At 35.5% G+C, this 16,164-nt stretch overlaps 1 protein-coding gene across 1 annotated transcript; it reads right to left on the bottom strand.

Moving 5' to 3' along the window:
* Position 1: 1 nt before the first annotated feature.
* LOC18433719 (putative pectinesterase 63) lies at positions 2-4,238 on the bottom strand. Its single transcript, XM_006843800.4, has 4 exons — positions 3,600-4,238; positions 1,786-1,989; positions 1,426-1,667; positions 2-333 (listed from the first exon to the last, which is right to left on the bottom strand). Exons 1-4 carry the CDS (start codon positions 4,113-4,115, stop codon positions 174-176), a joined length of 1,122 nt encoding a protein of 373 aa, XP_006843863.2. The 5' UTR covers positions 4,116-4,238; the 3' UTR covers positions 2-173.
* Positions 4,239-16,164: the final 11,926 nt, after the last annotated feature.

Raw genomic sequence — 16,164 nt, 5'->3', positions numbered from 1 at the left:
ATTATGAATAGATAAATCATATTTCATATATGTAGACGATGTACATTGATTGCAAAAAAGTGTTTGATCTTTTTGCCAATGCACATGCAACCATGCCATTAACCTCAGACTTTCTCTCTTTTTGTTACAACTTAGAAGTGAAGAAATTCAAAAGAATGTCTCTTAAGAGAGTTTCAGAGAGTTGGTGGAGGGAGGATCCAGGTGCGACCACGAATGAAGCTCTCATCCAAGAATGGCTTGGCTTGTGCATCAGTGAGCAACTTCACGTAGTCCACTCGCCGGTTTGTGTTGGCTCCGGGACCCTCGCACTTGTACTCTCCGTAGAAAACCGTCCTAATTAAAAAACATGTACATTTAATGTCGAGCAATACTACATCTCAAGTTTGATTCCTATCGATTAACTACCAAAAACACATTTAATGTTAAGCAATACTACATCTCAAATTTGATTCGTACCGATTAACTACCAAAAACAAAAAAAAATACCATGCGGGAATATTAGTAAGGTGCATAGTGGGAAGGATTTTTTTGCATGCACAATTGTTTTAGCAATAGCATCGTTCTTTTTATGCACATTTAAATACTCATAAGTGGCCCAACTTGGTGCATTACTATTAATAGGGGAACTAATTTTTGTAACTCAGCTTTGTCGCATAACTTACCAATAGGGTGGCAACGGGTCTGGCCAGGACCCAGACCGACCCAAGAATTAAAATATCTATTTATTAAATTATATTTAAATATATTTCATAAATGGTACTTAAAAAATATTCCCGGACCCTGACCCATACCTAAATCCGACCGAATTCAAGCGGACCCAAACCCATACCCAAATAGTGTTCGAGTCCAAAATTTGAACAACCCAGCTCGTATAATTTTTGGATTTGTACCCGGATCAGGTCTATCCCTTAGATCCCTTAGGATTCAAGGATGGCCATTGAAAGAAAGCAGCACACCTTCTTCTTTTTGACATAAACTATGCACTCGCTGGAGCATAATGTTCATCCACTCCATCAGGAAGAAGAGCTATTTGGTAGGATTGTTTTAAATTAAAATCTTAGGAACTACCTAAGAATCACTTCACTGAATGGTTATTTTCAAAAGGGAAAATTTGAAATTTAAGTTGCAACGTATATAACTCTCAGAAAATTGGATGATTCTTGTTCAATCTCGAGATATTATTTTTTTCAGTTACTCAGAAAATTGGATGATCCTTGTTCAATCTCGAGATATTATTTTTTTCAGTCACTCAGAAAATTGGATGATCCTTGTTCATCTCGAGATATTATTTTTTTTCAGTCACTCTCATAAAATTGGATGATCCATCCTTGTTCAATGTCGAGATATTATAACTCGAGATATTAATTTTTTTCATGTGCATAAAGAGTGTGATTGGAATTGTTTTATCAAATTGAATGCCCTTACTTGTCTCGTTCTGTGAAACCCTTGTCGTTCCAGCCCTCTGGGTTGACAACAGTGTCGAAATATGAGTAAGCAAACACGACACGAGAGTATTCGCGCCATGCTCGGCTCAGATACACATCTCCCATGCCAGTCACATGGCAGTCCAGAAAGACGAAACCACTCTTATCGCCCTTGCTCGATTTCCCTTGAGCGACAATCGCTGTCTGTCCAGGGTAATCACTCACCGATCTGATCTCGCAATTCTGTGAAAGAAAAGGAGAGAAGAAAAATCAAAACAGTAACAAAGATTCATACATTTCTTAGAAAGAAACATCAGAAGATAACAAAAAAATCTTTTTGTTATTGTGGCTTTTCACTTACTCTGTAGAGAGATCTGCCAGAACCAAAGATGAAGTCGACAGAGCCCTCAATGTAGCAGTCTTTGAAAAAATGGCGGCCCTTGTCGTCAAGGAGGGTGTCTTGGTACCCATAAAACCTGCAATTGTAAAACGCTGCCTTGTCACCGGAGATACGCATCGCCACTGCTTGGCTTTGTGCCCCGGCAGCGGGCTTTGGCGCCGCATTCTGAAATCCACCCATACAATTTTCTTTCACCAACTAAATCGGTTTAAATTTTTACTGAATTTCCACTGTTTTTCAGCAGATCATGTCCATATGTTGAACTATTATGCTGCTATACAATTTTCTTTCACCAACTAAATCGGTTTAAATTTTTACTGAATTTCCACTGTTTTTCAGCAGATCATGTCCAAATGTTGAACTATTATGTTGATTGGTGCTGCGGTTCTATAATCCATTTCAAAAACATATGATGAAAAATGAAGCTTTTGGCAGTGGTAATGGTTTGAAATACACACACAACAGTAAATGGAATTCTTTTTCAAATTCAACTGCTCATCTTGCCCCTTATTTTAGGTTAAACACTCTATGCTCCTGAAGGAGTATACTGACTCTTTACTCCCTCCAATAAAACTCAATCTAGTACTCTCAGGACCCTAAATTTTATGGGCTGTAACCTCTTCTACCCAGTGAATAACCTCAAACCACACACACGTGTCAACATCCCGTGGCATGCGTTTGAAGAAAATAGCATCTGACCATCTAATTTTTGGAGGGAGAAATCTAAGTGTTAAGGAATACAACATTCTTGACTTTTATAATAATGTATCTATCAGGTCAATTGATTTCTATGTCGATTCCAAAATTTTAAATTAAAAAATTCAAAATTAATCTTCCTGAATAGCTCTCTAGCCTAAAGGAGTGGGTAGGCATACAGAATGCTCCCACAGGAGTATAGTTTATGCTGTAAGATCAATTAAATGCAATAGAATTCATCGAGCTAATTCCCATGACCACTGTGCCTGGACCCACCTCAGCCAGGGGACGTGTCCCCGGCCTAAGCGGATTAGTTACTCAGTCGAGTACAGAAGCACAGGACCAAGAGGCCCAACAAATATTTAAAAAATTTAGAAAAAATTAAAATTGTTTAAAAGTAAATTTAGCCATAAAACACCTTTACAAAGTCAAAAAACAATTAAAAAATAGAAAAAACATGATTTTAAAAAACCCCAATTTACAGTATGGAATTTTATTTTCCAAATACATTTAAATCCTTGAAGAAAAATTTTAACAATATATTTTATTTTTATAATTTTTCATTATTTAAATTTTTTTAAAATGCTCCGAGTTGTATGCACAACTTGGGGGTACTCGGCCTCAACCTAAGAGAGCCAAGTCTAAGTGGACTTGGCCGAGTCATGACAAAATGACTATGATCATCGTCCTAATAAATCTCCGGAATTGTACACAATAAGACCATTTACCTTTGATACAAGGTGGTCACAATTACTTATAACCATCTAATGTGAAATTTGATAGCTTGGAAGTGTCACAAAATTTGAAAAAATTTCTTTTGAAGTTTGAACTTAGTCAATAGAATAATTGCAGCCACCCAATTTCACATCCAATAGTCTAGATTAATGCGATCACCTTGTACCAAAGGTATATGGTCTCATTCTATACTTTTCCCTAAATCCCCACATCAGTAATTTTAAGTACGGGGTGTTTTGTGTGATTTGGACAGGATTTGTGCATATTTAAGAGTGAAGTTCTCCTGTATACAGGCAGGAAATTGTGGTTAGTGTTTTATAATTCTAGATTTATGAATTTCTTGCCTTGAAGATGATATTGGCAGCCATAAAATAGTGAGAATCGACGGCCACGGAGGCGCTGAGCCACGTCCCAAACTTAGCAGCTGTATCATCGAAAGTGATGGTGGGCATCGCATTGGGATCGCCCAAAAAAGTAACGAACGGCTTGCTCTTCTCCACTGTCACCTTCTCCTTGTATACTCCAGGTCCTATATGCACCACAACTCGTCGAGAATTCCCTAATGGAATACTCTTCACTGCATCCGAAATTGTCCGGAAATCCCCAGTCCCATCTTGCCTGACCTTGATCACTCTTCTTTGCGCCTCGGCTCCCGCCAAACGTTCATCGAGTGCCACTCTTGTGACATTCTCGATCTGAGCCATCCGTTCCTTGAAGGAAGCAACATTACTGGCAACCCATTTCGAGAAATTTTTCGGAGATCTCGCCTGATTTTCAGCTACACAGAGGAGGCCAAGCACATTGATGGCAAGCACGATAATCGGAAAGACCGCCACTGGTGAACTTGGTTTTCCGGCCATTGGATAGTCGGAAAGTTTTTGAGTGGTGGTAGGGTGAGCAGCAACATGGGTAGTTTATAGGCGTGTGGGGCAATGGATGGTTTTAACACCGCGTAGGGTCTGTTTACCGTTTTACACGTGACCGGACACCTTTGGCTCACTCTCCTGTTTAAGGAGGGTATAAGTAGTTTAGGGAGTTTTATGGATCCTAGAATTTGATAATTTACTCTAGTGGTTGGTTGGTAGATGATTGGGAGATTATAGTTGGGGTGGTTTGTTTAAATTTGTTATCATATATTAGAGGGTTGCAAAAACAAAATTTATTTTTTTTATTTTAGGAAAAGCAAGAAAAGTATACAATTATTTTATTTATTGTAGAAATAACATAGGAATTGTGTGGGAGTCAATGATTAACTATATGCAAAAGTTGTTAGTTAGAGACAGTAAAGAACCTACACATGTTAGAGAAAGAAATTATCTCAAAATTTTTAGATAGACAATTTCAAATTTTAAATTTCGGATAAAAAGTATATCAAATTTTAAAGAGACAAACCACACCAAATTTTAGAGATATAAAGTATTTCAAAATTTTTATACATACACTATCCCAAATTTTGAGTTTTAGATAGAGAAAGTATATAAAAAATTTAGAGAGAGAAATTGTATCAAGTTTTGTTATCAAACAATGGACATACAAAGGATTGCAACGAATCTATGAATTTTATATAGTTTATCCAAACATTTGAGCAATTCACGACAAAAATCCATAAATTTCTTTAGATTTCAAATATATAAGATTCCTAATTTTCTTGTCAAAATAAGCCCTAATAGTTGGTTGATGATGAAGAGATTATATTTGGGGTGGTTCGCTTAAATTTGTTATCTCATAGAAACAAAAATTATTTTATTTATTTAAGGAAAAGTAGGAAACGTATACCTGAGACCATTTAGCTTTCGTATAAAGCAGTTACAATTAATCTTTACCATTGGATGTAATATTGGATTTATTACATCCAATATTACAAAGTTTAAAAGAAATTTTTTTGAAACATGTGACACACGCCCAAACTATCGAATTTCACATCAGATGACTATAAGTTATTGTGATCATATTGTATCAAAGATAAATGGTCTCATTATATACAGTCTCTTTATTTTAATTGGGACTGTAATAAAGATAAATTGTCTCATTGTACAATTTTAAGTCTACTGGCCCTAAATCGAGAGAGGAAATGGTTGCAAACGTGTTTACAAAGGATTTGCATTTTCTCAAGTTTGTGGTGTTATCATCACGCAGAGAGAGTGTTATGTGTCGCCGCTAACTCTTTACACATGCTCGAGATGCCAGACCAACAAGAGTGGCAAAAGGCACACCAAATCTAACATGGTGGTCGCACAATGACCAAATTGGCAATAATGAAAAATATTAGTCGTTTTTTTTTTAGGTAATCCAATGTGGATGTTGGGGCCTTACCCATTTTTTAATTTGTTGTATTTTTTGAAGCGGTTATTGGAAATGCACACCGTGCAACTAACGTATGGGTGTGCTACCACCACGACCTTAATCCCTTTCGAAAAATATTAAGTTTATTGGTTTTAACAAGGATGATATTTGGTTTGACATATTTCCTATTTTTGGCTAGAGTCAAATATTTGGATATAAAATAGGAATCGTGCGGGAGTCGATGATTAGTTATATGCACAAGTTGTTAGTTAGAGTGGAGAAGAACTCGCTCATGTTGGATTTATCACATACGTATTAGTTGGTGATCACTCACCTAAATAGCTACATATATTTCTTTGTTATTAGGAAAATGTTACGTTTTTTCTATAAACCCCCGGTAGCGTTTTTTCTTCATGTGGTTGGCCGGTTGTTATGTGATATTGAACTTTGTGCATCGGTCTAAAGGCTTCGTGTTCAAGGTGGGTGAAAAAGTGCTTCTTGTGACAGGTTGTTGGCCCGGATATAAAAAAGTGGGGCCTGGTCTACAAACTGTGGCCCCAAGGGCCAGGCTGGGACAATACCAACCTGATTTGGCCCGGCCCAACCTCTTGCTTCCTTTCGTTTCTCTTTTGTACGGTAATAGGGCCACCGCTTCAGCCAGCCCTAGGGAATGAGGGCCAAGGCTGGCTTGGCCCGTTTCACCCTTATTTTTATGTTGTTTTTGGTGTGCGATCCTTTTCCAGCAAGACTCTACAAATAAGGGGTGACGAGCTGGCTACTGTTAAATATCAGAAGGCAAGAAGGTTTATGCCTTCAATTTAACTGTTTACATAATACAAGCATTGAGACTAATTAATCCTTTTGCAACCAGAGTAGGGACTTGGGTGTTTTGGTTCAGGTTTGGGTGTTTTTAGATGAAAGTGAAAACGGAAAAGGTAATCAGGCATTTGTGCCCCATTTATCACCCATTTATCACTATTTTTTCATGTGGGTTTCCATGAAAAAGGAACCGGTAGTTCTGCATAGTAAAACAATGATTCTCTACAGTAAAATGGCGATCGGGACCATAGTTATCATGAGCAGGAGCGGGAACGGCTTCTGTTCTAGGAACGAGAGTGTCGGATCGATGGATGCCCAAAGCTTCTGAGCTCAAGGAACGAGTTCCAGTGAGGGTAAAAGTAGCCGATCGAGATCCCGTATGAACAAGAGCGCGTTCCCAATAAATCGGGATCTAGATCCTTATTTAATGGGTACACGTTCCATGTCAAATGGGATAGTGTTCACATATTCATTAGGATCGCACTCCGATATACAATAGGATCGCGCCTTCACCTAAGAATGACCACGTTCCTATTTGAAAAAGATTGAGTTCCATTCAAAGAAGGATCGTGTTCCATGCATGATTAGCCCGCTCTCACATCGCAGTACTCCACTTATATGAAAATTTGGCTTAAAATATAATATTTTATTTGACAGATTAATTTTATTTCAAAATTTTCTTTTAGGAAGTTTCGGGAATGTGGGGATGGAGTTCCAGAAATGTACGGTCGCGCTCCTAAAATTCTTGGAGCGAGTATTTAATTTATTCAAGAACGAGACCAACAACTTTAAGGAACGTGTTCCATGCAATAGTGGGATCAAGATCCTTTGTGCATGGGATCGAAAATCCTATAAATAGGAGCTTACTCCCAAAACATTTAAAACAAGTTCCAGTCGAGATCTCGGTCATGAAACGTCGGAGCTAGGTTCCGGAGCAGGAGAGCCACCCTCGTTGGCGCTCTTGATAACTATGATCCAGACCGTTGATTCATGACCCATACTGGTTTTTTCCTAGTTTGCTATTTAGTCACGTGTTTTTTTTTTTTTTGCTAGTTCACAGTTTTTTCCACACAATAAACTAGCGATGGTGTAGACTGTTTTGGGGTACCCGACCTGTATCACTTATCTGTTTTTTAAATCAGTGGTTCCAGTAGAATTGATTTTAAATAGGGGGATGGTGTAGACTTTAAAGAGGAGGATGGTGTAAACATTTTGCATCATAACACCAAATTATCTGCTTTCTTTCAAAAAAAAAAAATGGGCAAGCTTTCTATGTTTCACTACAATATAAAACTTATATACTTCTCTTTATCCAACCGTCCATTCTCAATGGATGGTTAAGATTGCCCCAATCACAATGCCATGTTTTTACCCTATTTTATTTTTATTTTTTTATATAAAATATTTTGAAACCAAATTTTGGGCGTTCAATCCTCTATTAAACACACGCTTGTAAAAAATACTCAAAAAAATATTTCCAATAAAATAAAGTAACCAAAATACCCTGAAAAGTTTCAAGGGGTATTTTGGTTATTATATTTTATCAAAAAATTATTTTTTATATTTTTTTTAGGTGTACCCCAGTGAGAAGATCGCACGTAACCAAATTGAATATTCATACAATTTGTATAAAAAATTTAAAAATAAAATACTCTAAGGCATTAGATCGACGATCAAATGGTAGGCGGCTCACTTGATCAAAATCGAATGGCTGGATGGTAGGAGAAGCATAGATCTATATGTTGCAGGGGTGGAGTATAGAAACCTTTCCCTTCATATTTTCGTTTAATAAACCCCAAAATGTATGTTGTCAATGGTACAACCGGGCCGTGGACTGTTTTAATTTCGGGCACGGTCGGGCTATACATTGAGTGGCCCATGCCCAAGTTATTGCTCGAAATCGTAAACACTTAGGCGGCATTTGATAACTTTTTGTACAGTTTCCTTGGGATTCTTCCTACTGCTGACTTTCTTAGATTCTAAGAAAAAGTGAAAATTGGTAGCCTGAAAGGTAAGAACCCTGATAAATTATGGTGCATCTACTTTCTCATGTTTCGTAATGTTGATGCTTGGAAAGCACAAGCCAACCTATTTTAACCGTTTATTACGTATTTCGTATAATGTATATTTTTTAGTAAGATTTTCTTGCCACTACCTATCTCATGTATTTCTTACAATATATGGTTAAGATTGAAATTTATTCTTTAGAGAAGTATCACGTATAATTTTGCTACAAAGTAAATGTGTATTTCAAATTGTTACTTGTCTTTCCCACCCAAGAATGATGTCTGGATTGCCATGGATAAAAACAAGCAGTCAAATCCATAGGCTCATAAAATCTCATAGTTAGGTTCTTGTTCTAAATAACAGGAGTTGAACCTAGAGAGGCTCAAATTAGAGGTTTACAAGGAAGATCACAAACTTGTACGGTGTGTAGTATATTGTCCATTGCTGGCTATGAACATAACCAGAAAAGTAAGACCCCCTTTGCTCAAAATGGGAAAATCATACGAATGAATCACACCCATCCAACAACCTGTTAAAAGAATTGATCCATGTGCACCCATTTACCATTGAAGAGCAACTCAAATTCAATTCGAATCTCAGTTGTCTCATACCAAACATTCATCAAGCTCCTACAGGTTCTATAATAATATACACTATTTTCAATCATATGATACATAATTAGAGGCAAACCTATAAATTATAACATGGGATTTGTTCCTGCATCAGCACACAAAAACTACTTCATCATCATCACCAACACCACTACCCTCAAAACCACAATCTCTAATTCCAAAAGAATGAAAACCACAAACTATAAGAAAACAAGACCATTTAACATGAAAACTAACACGATGGTGGAAAAGAAGACCTACTAAACATTTCTTTGAAAAGCCAAACGTTTGAGGTACTCTAGGACGCAGCACTTGGCTGACCTCCAACAAGAAATACCAGTATCAAAAATCAAAATTATGACTCAATCTGAAAAGGACACTCAAAATTACCAAGGAGGAACAAAAAGGCGCAGTAAAGGAATAATACAAACAAGAAAATCAGCATCTTAAAAGTTATCAAAAACCAAACTTACTTTTATTGATAACTAAGAAAATGATACTACATCATTAGAAATAACAATAGAAGGTAAGGAAGCACCATCCTTAACCAAGGCATCGGCCATATGATTCGCTTCATGATAAACATGGGAGAAGGAAACTGAGAATACATCTACCAAATCCATAACCTGCAACCAAATAAAGCGTAGCTCGCAGGGAATTTTCTGCTCTCTATTACACCATTTAATCACATTTAAGGAATCCCCTTCTATCCTACAGTTATTACCAAGATTCCTATCAATGAAGATTTTCACCCCACAAAGTAGAGCACTCAGTTTAGCATAATTGGCTGTTTGAACACCTATTGGACCAACATAAAAAAAAAGAACGTTACCCGAGCAATCTCCCAAAACCCCGCCACTCCCGGTAAACCAGGATTTCCCATCGAACTACCATCAAAGTTAAGCTTCAAACAGCCACTCGGAAGTGCAATCCAAATGCTTCTCGGTCTACTTTTAATACAACCAAAGAGGAAAAGATTATTAAGATTAGCCATAACATCGACTTTGGAGATACCCCAACCCTCCTTTGTCATAGACAACCAAGACCAAATAGAGAGTTTGATGATATGTATTAATCTTTCAAAAGACATAGAAATCCCCTCGAAAGTCTTTCTATTTCTTTCCTCCCATACCTCCCAAAGAGTAACACCTTTCACGATTTTCCAAATACTTCTCCCAATTTTAGGCAGATGCGCAAGATCAAATTGTGAGACTACCCCTTCCACTGATTGGGGAAGCACCAAATTAATCCCTAAAACCCCAAATAACCAATATCAAATTCTCACAATGAAAGAACAGTGAATAAAAAGGTGCGCACCAGATTCCACATCATCTTTACATAGTAAACAAACATTTGACAAGACCTTCCCCCTTTTGATCAAATTATCAATAGTCAAAACCAGCGTTTTAAAAAACGTCGAGTCGAACCGGACTCGCTCGGTTCGACTCGCAAATCGCGAAAAGGGACCGGATCGGTTAAAAAATCGAAAATCGTCCGGTTCTAGAGAGAACCGGACGATTCCGCACAGTGACTCGCCGATTCACTGTGCGGAATCAGCGAGTCCGTGAAGAACACGGGTTGCACAGTGTTCTTCACGGGATTCTTTGAAATTTGTCATTTTTTTATCATTTTTTTTGTTTTTTTTGGCATGTGATCTGATTAGCAGGCTGTAAACAGCTTTATTCAGCTTTTTCAAGGATTAAATGGTGGAAAACTTTGTTGTTTTTGGATCACGAAAAATTTGGTGTTTAGGGTTTCCGCCTTTTTTGAGAGTTTCATGCCAAATAGGGCATGAATCTTTCAAAATTTGTAGGCATTTTGATCTTAAAGCTATGAATCAAAACCTTTTGTTACTAATTTGTGATAATCGTTGAGAAAAACTGAGTTTTTTGGAGATTGAAGGCTTCGGTTCACAAAATCAGGTAAGAAGTTTGGGTTTTTTTTTTTTTCCGCCATTTGATTTATTTCACGGCATATTTTGAACATAATGAGTTCAATAATTAGGGTTTTTAATCTTTATTGTGTCTAGTATGATTTAAAATTTTTAATTTTACGTAATCTGGTCAATTACAGCAAGAAATTTGAGATGAACACTGAGATGTCTGCGGAACCAAAAATTCCGCTGTTTTTTTTTTTTTTTCCGCCTTTTGATTTTGTTTTCATGATATATTAGAAATAATGTGTTAAAAATTTAGGGTTTTGATTCCTTATATTGTTGTTTATCAGAAAATATACTCAATTGGATGTAATTTATTCACTTAGAGGTGAATTTTTGAGTTAAAATCGCTTATGTAAAACGACTCTGTGAAGAACAGAAATTTTTTTTTTTTTTTTTTTTTTTTTGTAACCCATGATAGAATTTTTTGTAATCCATGATCGAATTTTTTGTAATCCATGATCGAAATGTTTGTTTTTTTTTCTTGTAATCCATGATCGAATTTTATTTTTTATTTTTTATTTTTGTAACCCATGATAGAATTTTTTGTAATCCATGATCGAATGTTTTGTAATCCATGATCGAAATGTTTTTTTTTTTTTGTAATCCATGATCGAATTTTTTGTTTTTTGTTTTTTATGTAACCCATGATAGAGTTTTTTGTAATCCATGATTGAATTTTTTGTTATCCATGATGTAATTGTTTTTTTCTTTTTTTGTAATCCACGATCGAATTTTTTGTTTTTTTTTGTTTTTTTTTTGTAATCCATGATCGAATTTTATGTAATCCATGATCGAATTTTTTGTAATCCATGATAGAATTTTTTGTAATCCATGATCGACTTTTTTGTAATCCATGATCGAAATGTTTGTTTTTTTACTTGTAATCCATGATCAAATTTTTTGTTTTTTTTTTTTTTTGTAGCCCATGATTGAATTTTTTGTAATCCATGATTGAATTGTTTTTTTCTGTTCTTGTAATCCACGATCGAATTTTTTGTTTTTTTATGTTTTTTTTTTTTTTGTAATCCATGATCGAATTTTATGTAATCCATGATCGAATTTTATGTAATCCATGATCGAATTTTTTGTAATCCATGATCGAATTTTTTGTAATCCATGATCGAATTTTTTGTAATCCATGATTGAATTTTTTGTAATCCATGATCGAATTTTTTGAAAATTTGTGATTGGCGCTTCAACGCGAACGAGAGGAGAGCCATAGTTTTTTTTGGGCTTCTTGCCTGTTAACTTTCCGTGAAAGTTGCAGACATGGGTACCCATGTCCCGCAACTTTACCAAGGGGAATAGTGTTTTGGGTATAAGTTGGTTCCCACTTTCCACTTTTTTACTGTTCCCAAACTAAGGGAAGCTACATGAGAAAGTCGGGGACTTTCCCACCCATTCACCATTATCAAACGTTTCCTTTAGGATCCTCACCTCTCGATCAAACAATCTAATCATCATCATCATCATGAGAGCCTTTTCTAACCTAATTAAGATTGGCTCATGAAACAATCTAATCGCATGACCTCAAAGAGCTTCTCTCTCCATGCCAAAAACCCTCTATCAAAACTCAAAAGCCCTCTCTCTATCACGAAAACTCTAATATCTCAAAGACATCTCTCTCTGCTTTCCCTCTCACCCACCTTTAATCTCTCAAAATTCCTCTCTCTCAAGGAAGGTCAATCTCAATATAAGTGTACTCAAAAGATAACTTTATAGCTGTTTATACAAGGCCTTTTGGTCTGTGATCCAAGTTATTCAATGGCCTAATTTATTAGATTTTTTTATCCAATTACGGTTAAACAATCCTATTAATAAGAGTCTTCGTACTTTTTTACTTTTTCCTGAACTTGAATATATTGGTTCTTTTCTTTGAGGATAAGTTGGTTTCTTATATTCGGTTTTTTCTTATATCATTAAGTTATGTATTGTTCTTTTCTATAATTTTGGGCAGTAGTTTGCGTTGTGTATTTTTTATTATTCTTGTGAAGTTTTAGGAGCACTCCTTAATTTGTTTTCCTCCGATTTCTTCATCATATGCATTTAACTCCACCATTATGTTTTTTCTCCATAATTTTTGTTGTTTCATTACTACATATGCTTGTATATAATCTTTAGGTCTGATTTTTCTTAATCCTTTTGCCATATATAGTTTGGTTTAAATTTCAATTGATCCAAGTGTTTTTTTTAACATTGTTGTTTATCCTTGGATCCATACACACAGATAAAATATTAATTTTTAAGTTTTTTAGTAGTGGCAACAGATATAATATGTGTGTCTTTCATGTATTTTAATTAATGTGATCATTGGGTTTCATCATTTAATTGACTTATGGGTACTCTTTTTCTACCTAAATTCTATCAAGTAAAATTACTACAATTAAGCATGGTATTTGGATTAGTTAGTTCAGATTGCTCTATAGATTAATGTCACAATCCTATGAAATTGATATTTGGGTTTCAAAAGTCATAGAATGTCTTCTTCTAAGTGAATTATATAATTTCTTCTCTTTGGAAAATTAATTTGCTCTCTAATTATGAAATGTGGTTGGGTAGGAACGTAAATTCTTCTAAAACAAAGAATTAGCATGCTTATTTCTTTTTGGTGCATGCTTTTGAAGTACGAAATTTTTTTTGGGGTTAAGAAGTTAAGGCCCTAAAATTTGGTAAGATTTCACCCTGATATTAGACAGGATGGATGTAGAAAAGCAATTTTATAAACATTGTAAGTACATCGTTGTGAGGCATAGTAGTTATGACGAAATCCACCTTAGTTTGTCATATTAAGGGTTTTATTTAGACATCCACATCAAGATGTACAGCAATTATTAGCTGGGGGCCTTGTAACTTTTAAGTTTTATAAGGACTTTAGTCGCCAAGTTCTTCATTACCCATGTTGTGTGGTTGAACCCTTTATTTTTGGAGAAATTTTTTAATAGTCTTCAACCAAAGTTGACTGATTACATGGCTATATATCCACGAAAAAAAGTAATTCATGATGTTTTGGAGAGATCAAATGGTTGAATGAGTCTTACTACTCACATTTGGAGATATCCAATTAATCCCTTATTTATAGGTGTCTAATGGTGCATTATATAGATAGTACTTGGATTTAAGAAAAGAAGATCCTATATTTCAAATTGGTATCATATCCACTTTTAGGTTTAGTCATCGTGGAGTCATTTGAGAATGTGCTTTTTGTTGGAGTTTGGAGAATAAATTATGTCCTATAACTTGGGAGCATGCACTTCAAATGATGTTTTTTTGTGAGAAAATTAAAAGATAATTTATCTTGAAAAGCTTTTATTTGGAGGAAAGTTCTTTTTATGTATGATAGTCTACACATCATTGTGCAAGAAAGAATGAGTAATGTCATTGAAATTGTACCTAAGATTGTAAAATGCGTTAATCCATCTCCACCTCGTATACAAATATTTACTAAAATTTCACAACAATTATGAATGCCAAGTAAAAGCATGTAATCTTGGGTGTTCCCACAAAATTTGACATGTTTCGAATTGCTGTGATTTATAAAGATTAAAAAACCTCCAGAAAGCATCAAGACTGTCCCTTCAAGTCTCGACACCCTAGATAAATACTTTTGCAACCTAAAAGAAGTATAAAAAAAAAAAATGTCTATATATACCAATCTCTTAAAGAAAAGTAATTGCAGCTAATAAAGAAATACTCTGAGATTAAATATCGATCATCCAGTCTGACATCACTTCTAAAGAACTCTAGGCTCAAAAATAGATTTCTTTTCCTTCTAATGATCTTAGGATGTATGAAAGAATATATTAGGTCAAACAAACCCCCCTAAGTAATGTCTTGGCCATAGCAGGGGTGCCAAGGGGTCTAGGTCTGGCCAGACCCAAACCCCGAAAAAATGGTATGGGACCCCGACACAGACCAGAAAATATAGTGCGAGACCCAGACCAGGACTCGGATCCGACCGAACCCGATCCAAAAATTAAAATATCTTTGTATATAACTATATTTTAATATATTTCATATATTAAGACCCAAAAAATATTACCGAACCCGGACCCGTACCCGACTGGGCCCAATCGGATCCAAACCCGGACATGGACTCAAATAGTGTTCAGGTCCAAGATTTGGACTCAAACCCGACCCGTCAGGTTCAATTTTTAGACCCATACCCGGATCGGGTCTACCTCTCGAATCCCAAGTTGGGTCCAAGTCTATTGCCACCCCTAGGCCATAGTACCCAATGCATACGTACCTTACCTCGATAGCAGTAAGGCCCATTTATTTATTAGTAGCTTACGATGGCTATAACAACCATTTTTTGAAACTAGGTAGAGATGGGGAAAAATAACTCGTTCTACACGTTACACAAAGCCTTTTCAACGGTGACAGCAAAATTCTACGGGTGCACTTGGCATACGGATGCATCCATTGCTCTAGAGGTACCGGGCACTTTCAAATTTTAGTATGGTATATATGTAAAATGTTTTAGGATTATCTCAAAATCTATTTCTATATCTAAGAGAAATCTTATAGGACCCTCTTTCACCTATGTGTGTAGGATCTCAAAGAATCATTATTAAATTTAGCACGGATCTATAGAAAAGTCAAGTCCTACACCCATGTGATAACTTTTCTAGATATCCGTGCTAATTTTAATGATGATCCTTTAGAGTCCTACACACATGGGTGGGACATGGTCCGATAGGATCATTACTCTATATCTAATTATAAAATTTTAAATTTCAAAAATAGCTAAAATCAAATACATCTATACAGATATAAAAATCTTAAAAATGGACGGTTTAAATAATATGTTGTAAGATACAATATTTTTGAGATTCAAAATCTTTTTATTTTTCATAGTCATGCATCTATATGTCGAGATGATCAATCAAATGATTTTTCAACGTTAAAACAACCTTTTCCGTTGGATTTTTTAGGTGCATCTATAGCTCTACATTATGAGGTTGCAACCTTATATAAACTTTTTTCAAATTTTATTAACTATTTTTCAATCTTAAAACGTGGCAAAAGTACTACCGTTTCTTCTTATGTGTGTCAATTGTCGAAAAAAGGTAGAACAGCTCTAGTCGCTTTTACATTTCTAGCTGCCTTTCACCTCTGAATATGAGGATTATGATTAGTAACTGGCATTTGCCTTCTTTCTCTCTTCTTCTTCTTCATTATTATTATTATTATCATTTTATTTTTTTTATTTTTTTTATTTTTATGGGTCCAGTTTTTATGGAGCCGAGT

This window comes from Amborella trichopoda, chromosome 12, assembly GCF_054954075.1.
Source record: "Amborella trichopoda isolate Santa Cruz 75 chromosome 12, AtrichopodaSantaCruz75HAP2 v2.0, whole genome shotgun sequence".
Taxonomy (NCBI): domain Eukaryota; kingdom Viridiplantae; phylum Streptophyta; class Magnoliopsida; order Amborellales; family Amborellaceae; genus Amborella; species Amborella trichopoda.
The sequence above is the reverse complement of the archived record's forward strand: the minus strand, read 5'-3'. Positions and strand labels throughout refer to the sequence as shown.

Bases quoted from the DNA above. Each gene is read 5' to 3' on its own strand.
- LOC18433719 (XM_006843800.4), bottom strand. From the start codon at position 4,115: ATGGCCGGAAAACCAAGTTCACCAGTGGCGGTCTTTCCGATTATCGTG. The intron at 1,990-3,599 runs GCAAGAAATTCA...GGTGGATTTCAG, and splicing joins CTGCCAATATCATCTTCAAG to AATGCGGCGCCAAAGCCCGC. The intron at 1,668-1,785 runs GTAAGTGAAAAG...TTTCTTTCACAG, and splicing joins CTGGCAGATCTCTCTACAGA to AATTGCGAGATCAGATCGGT.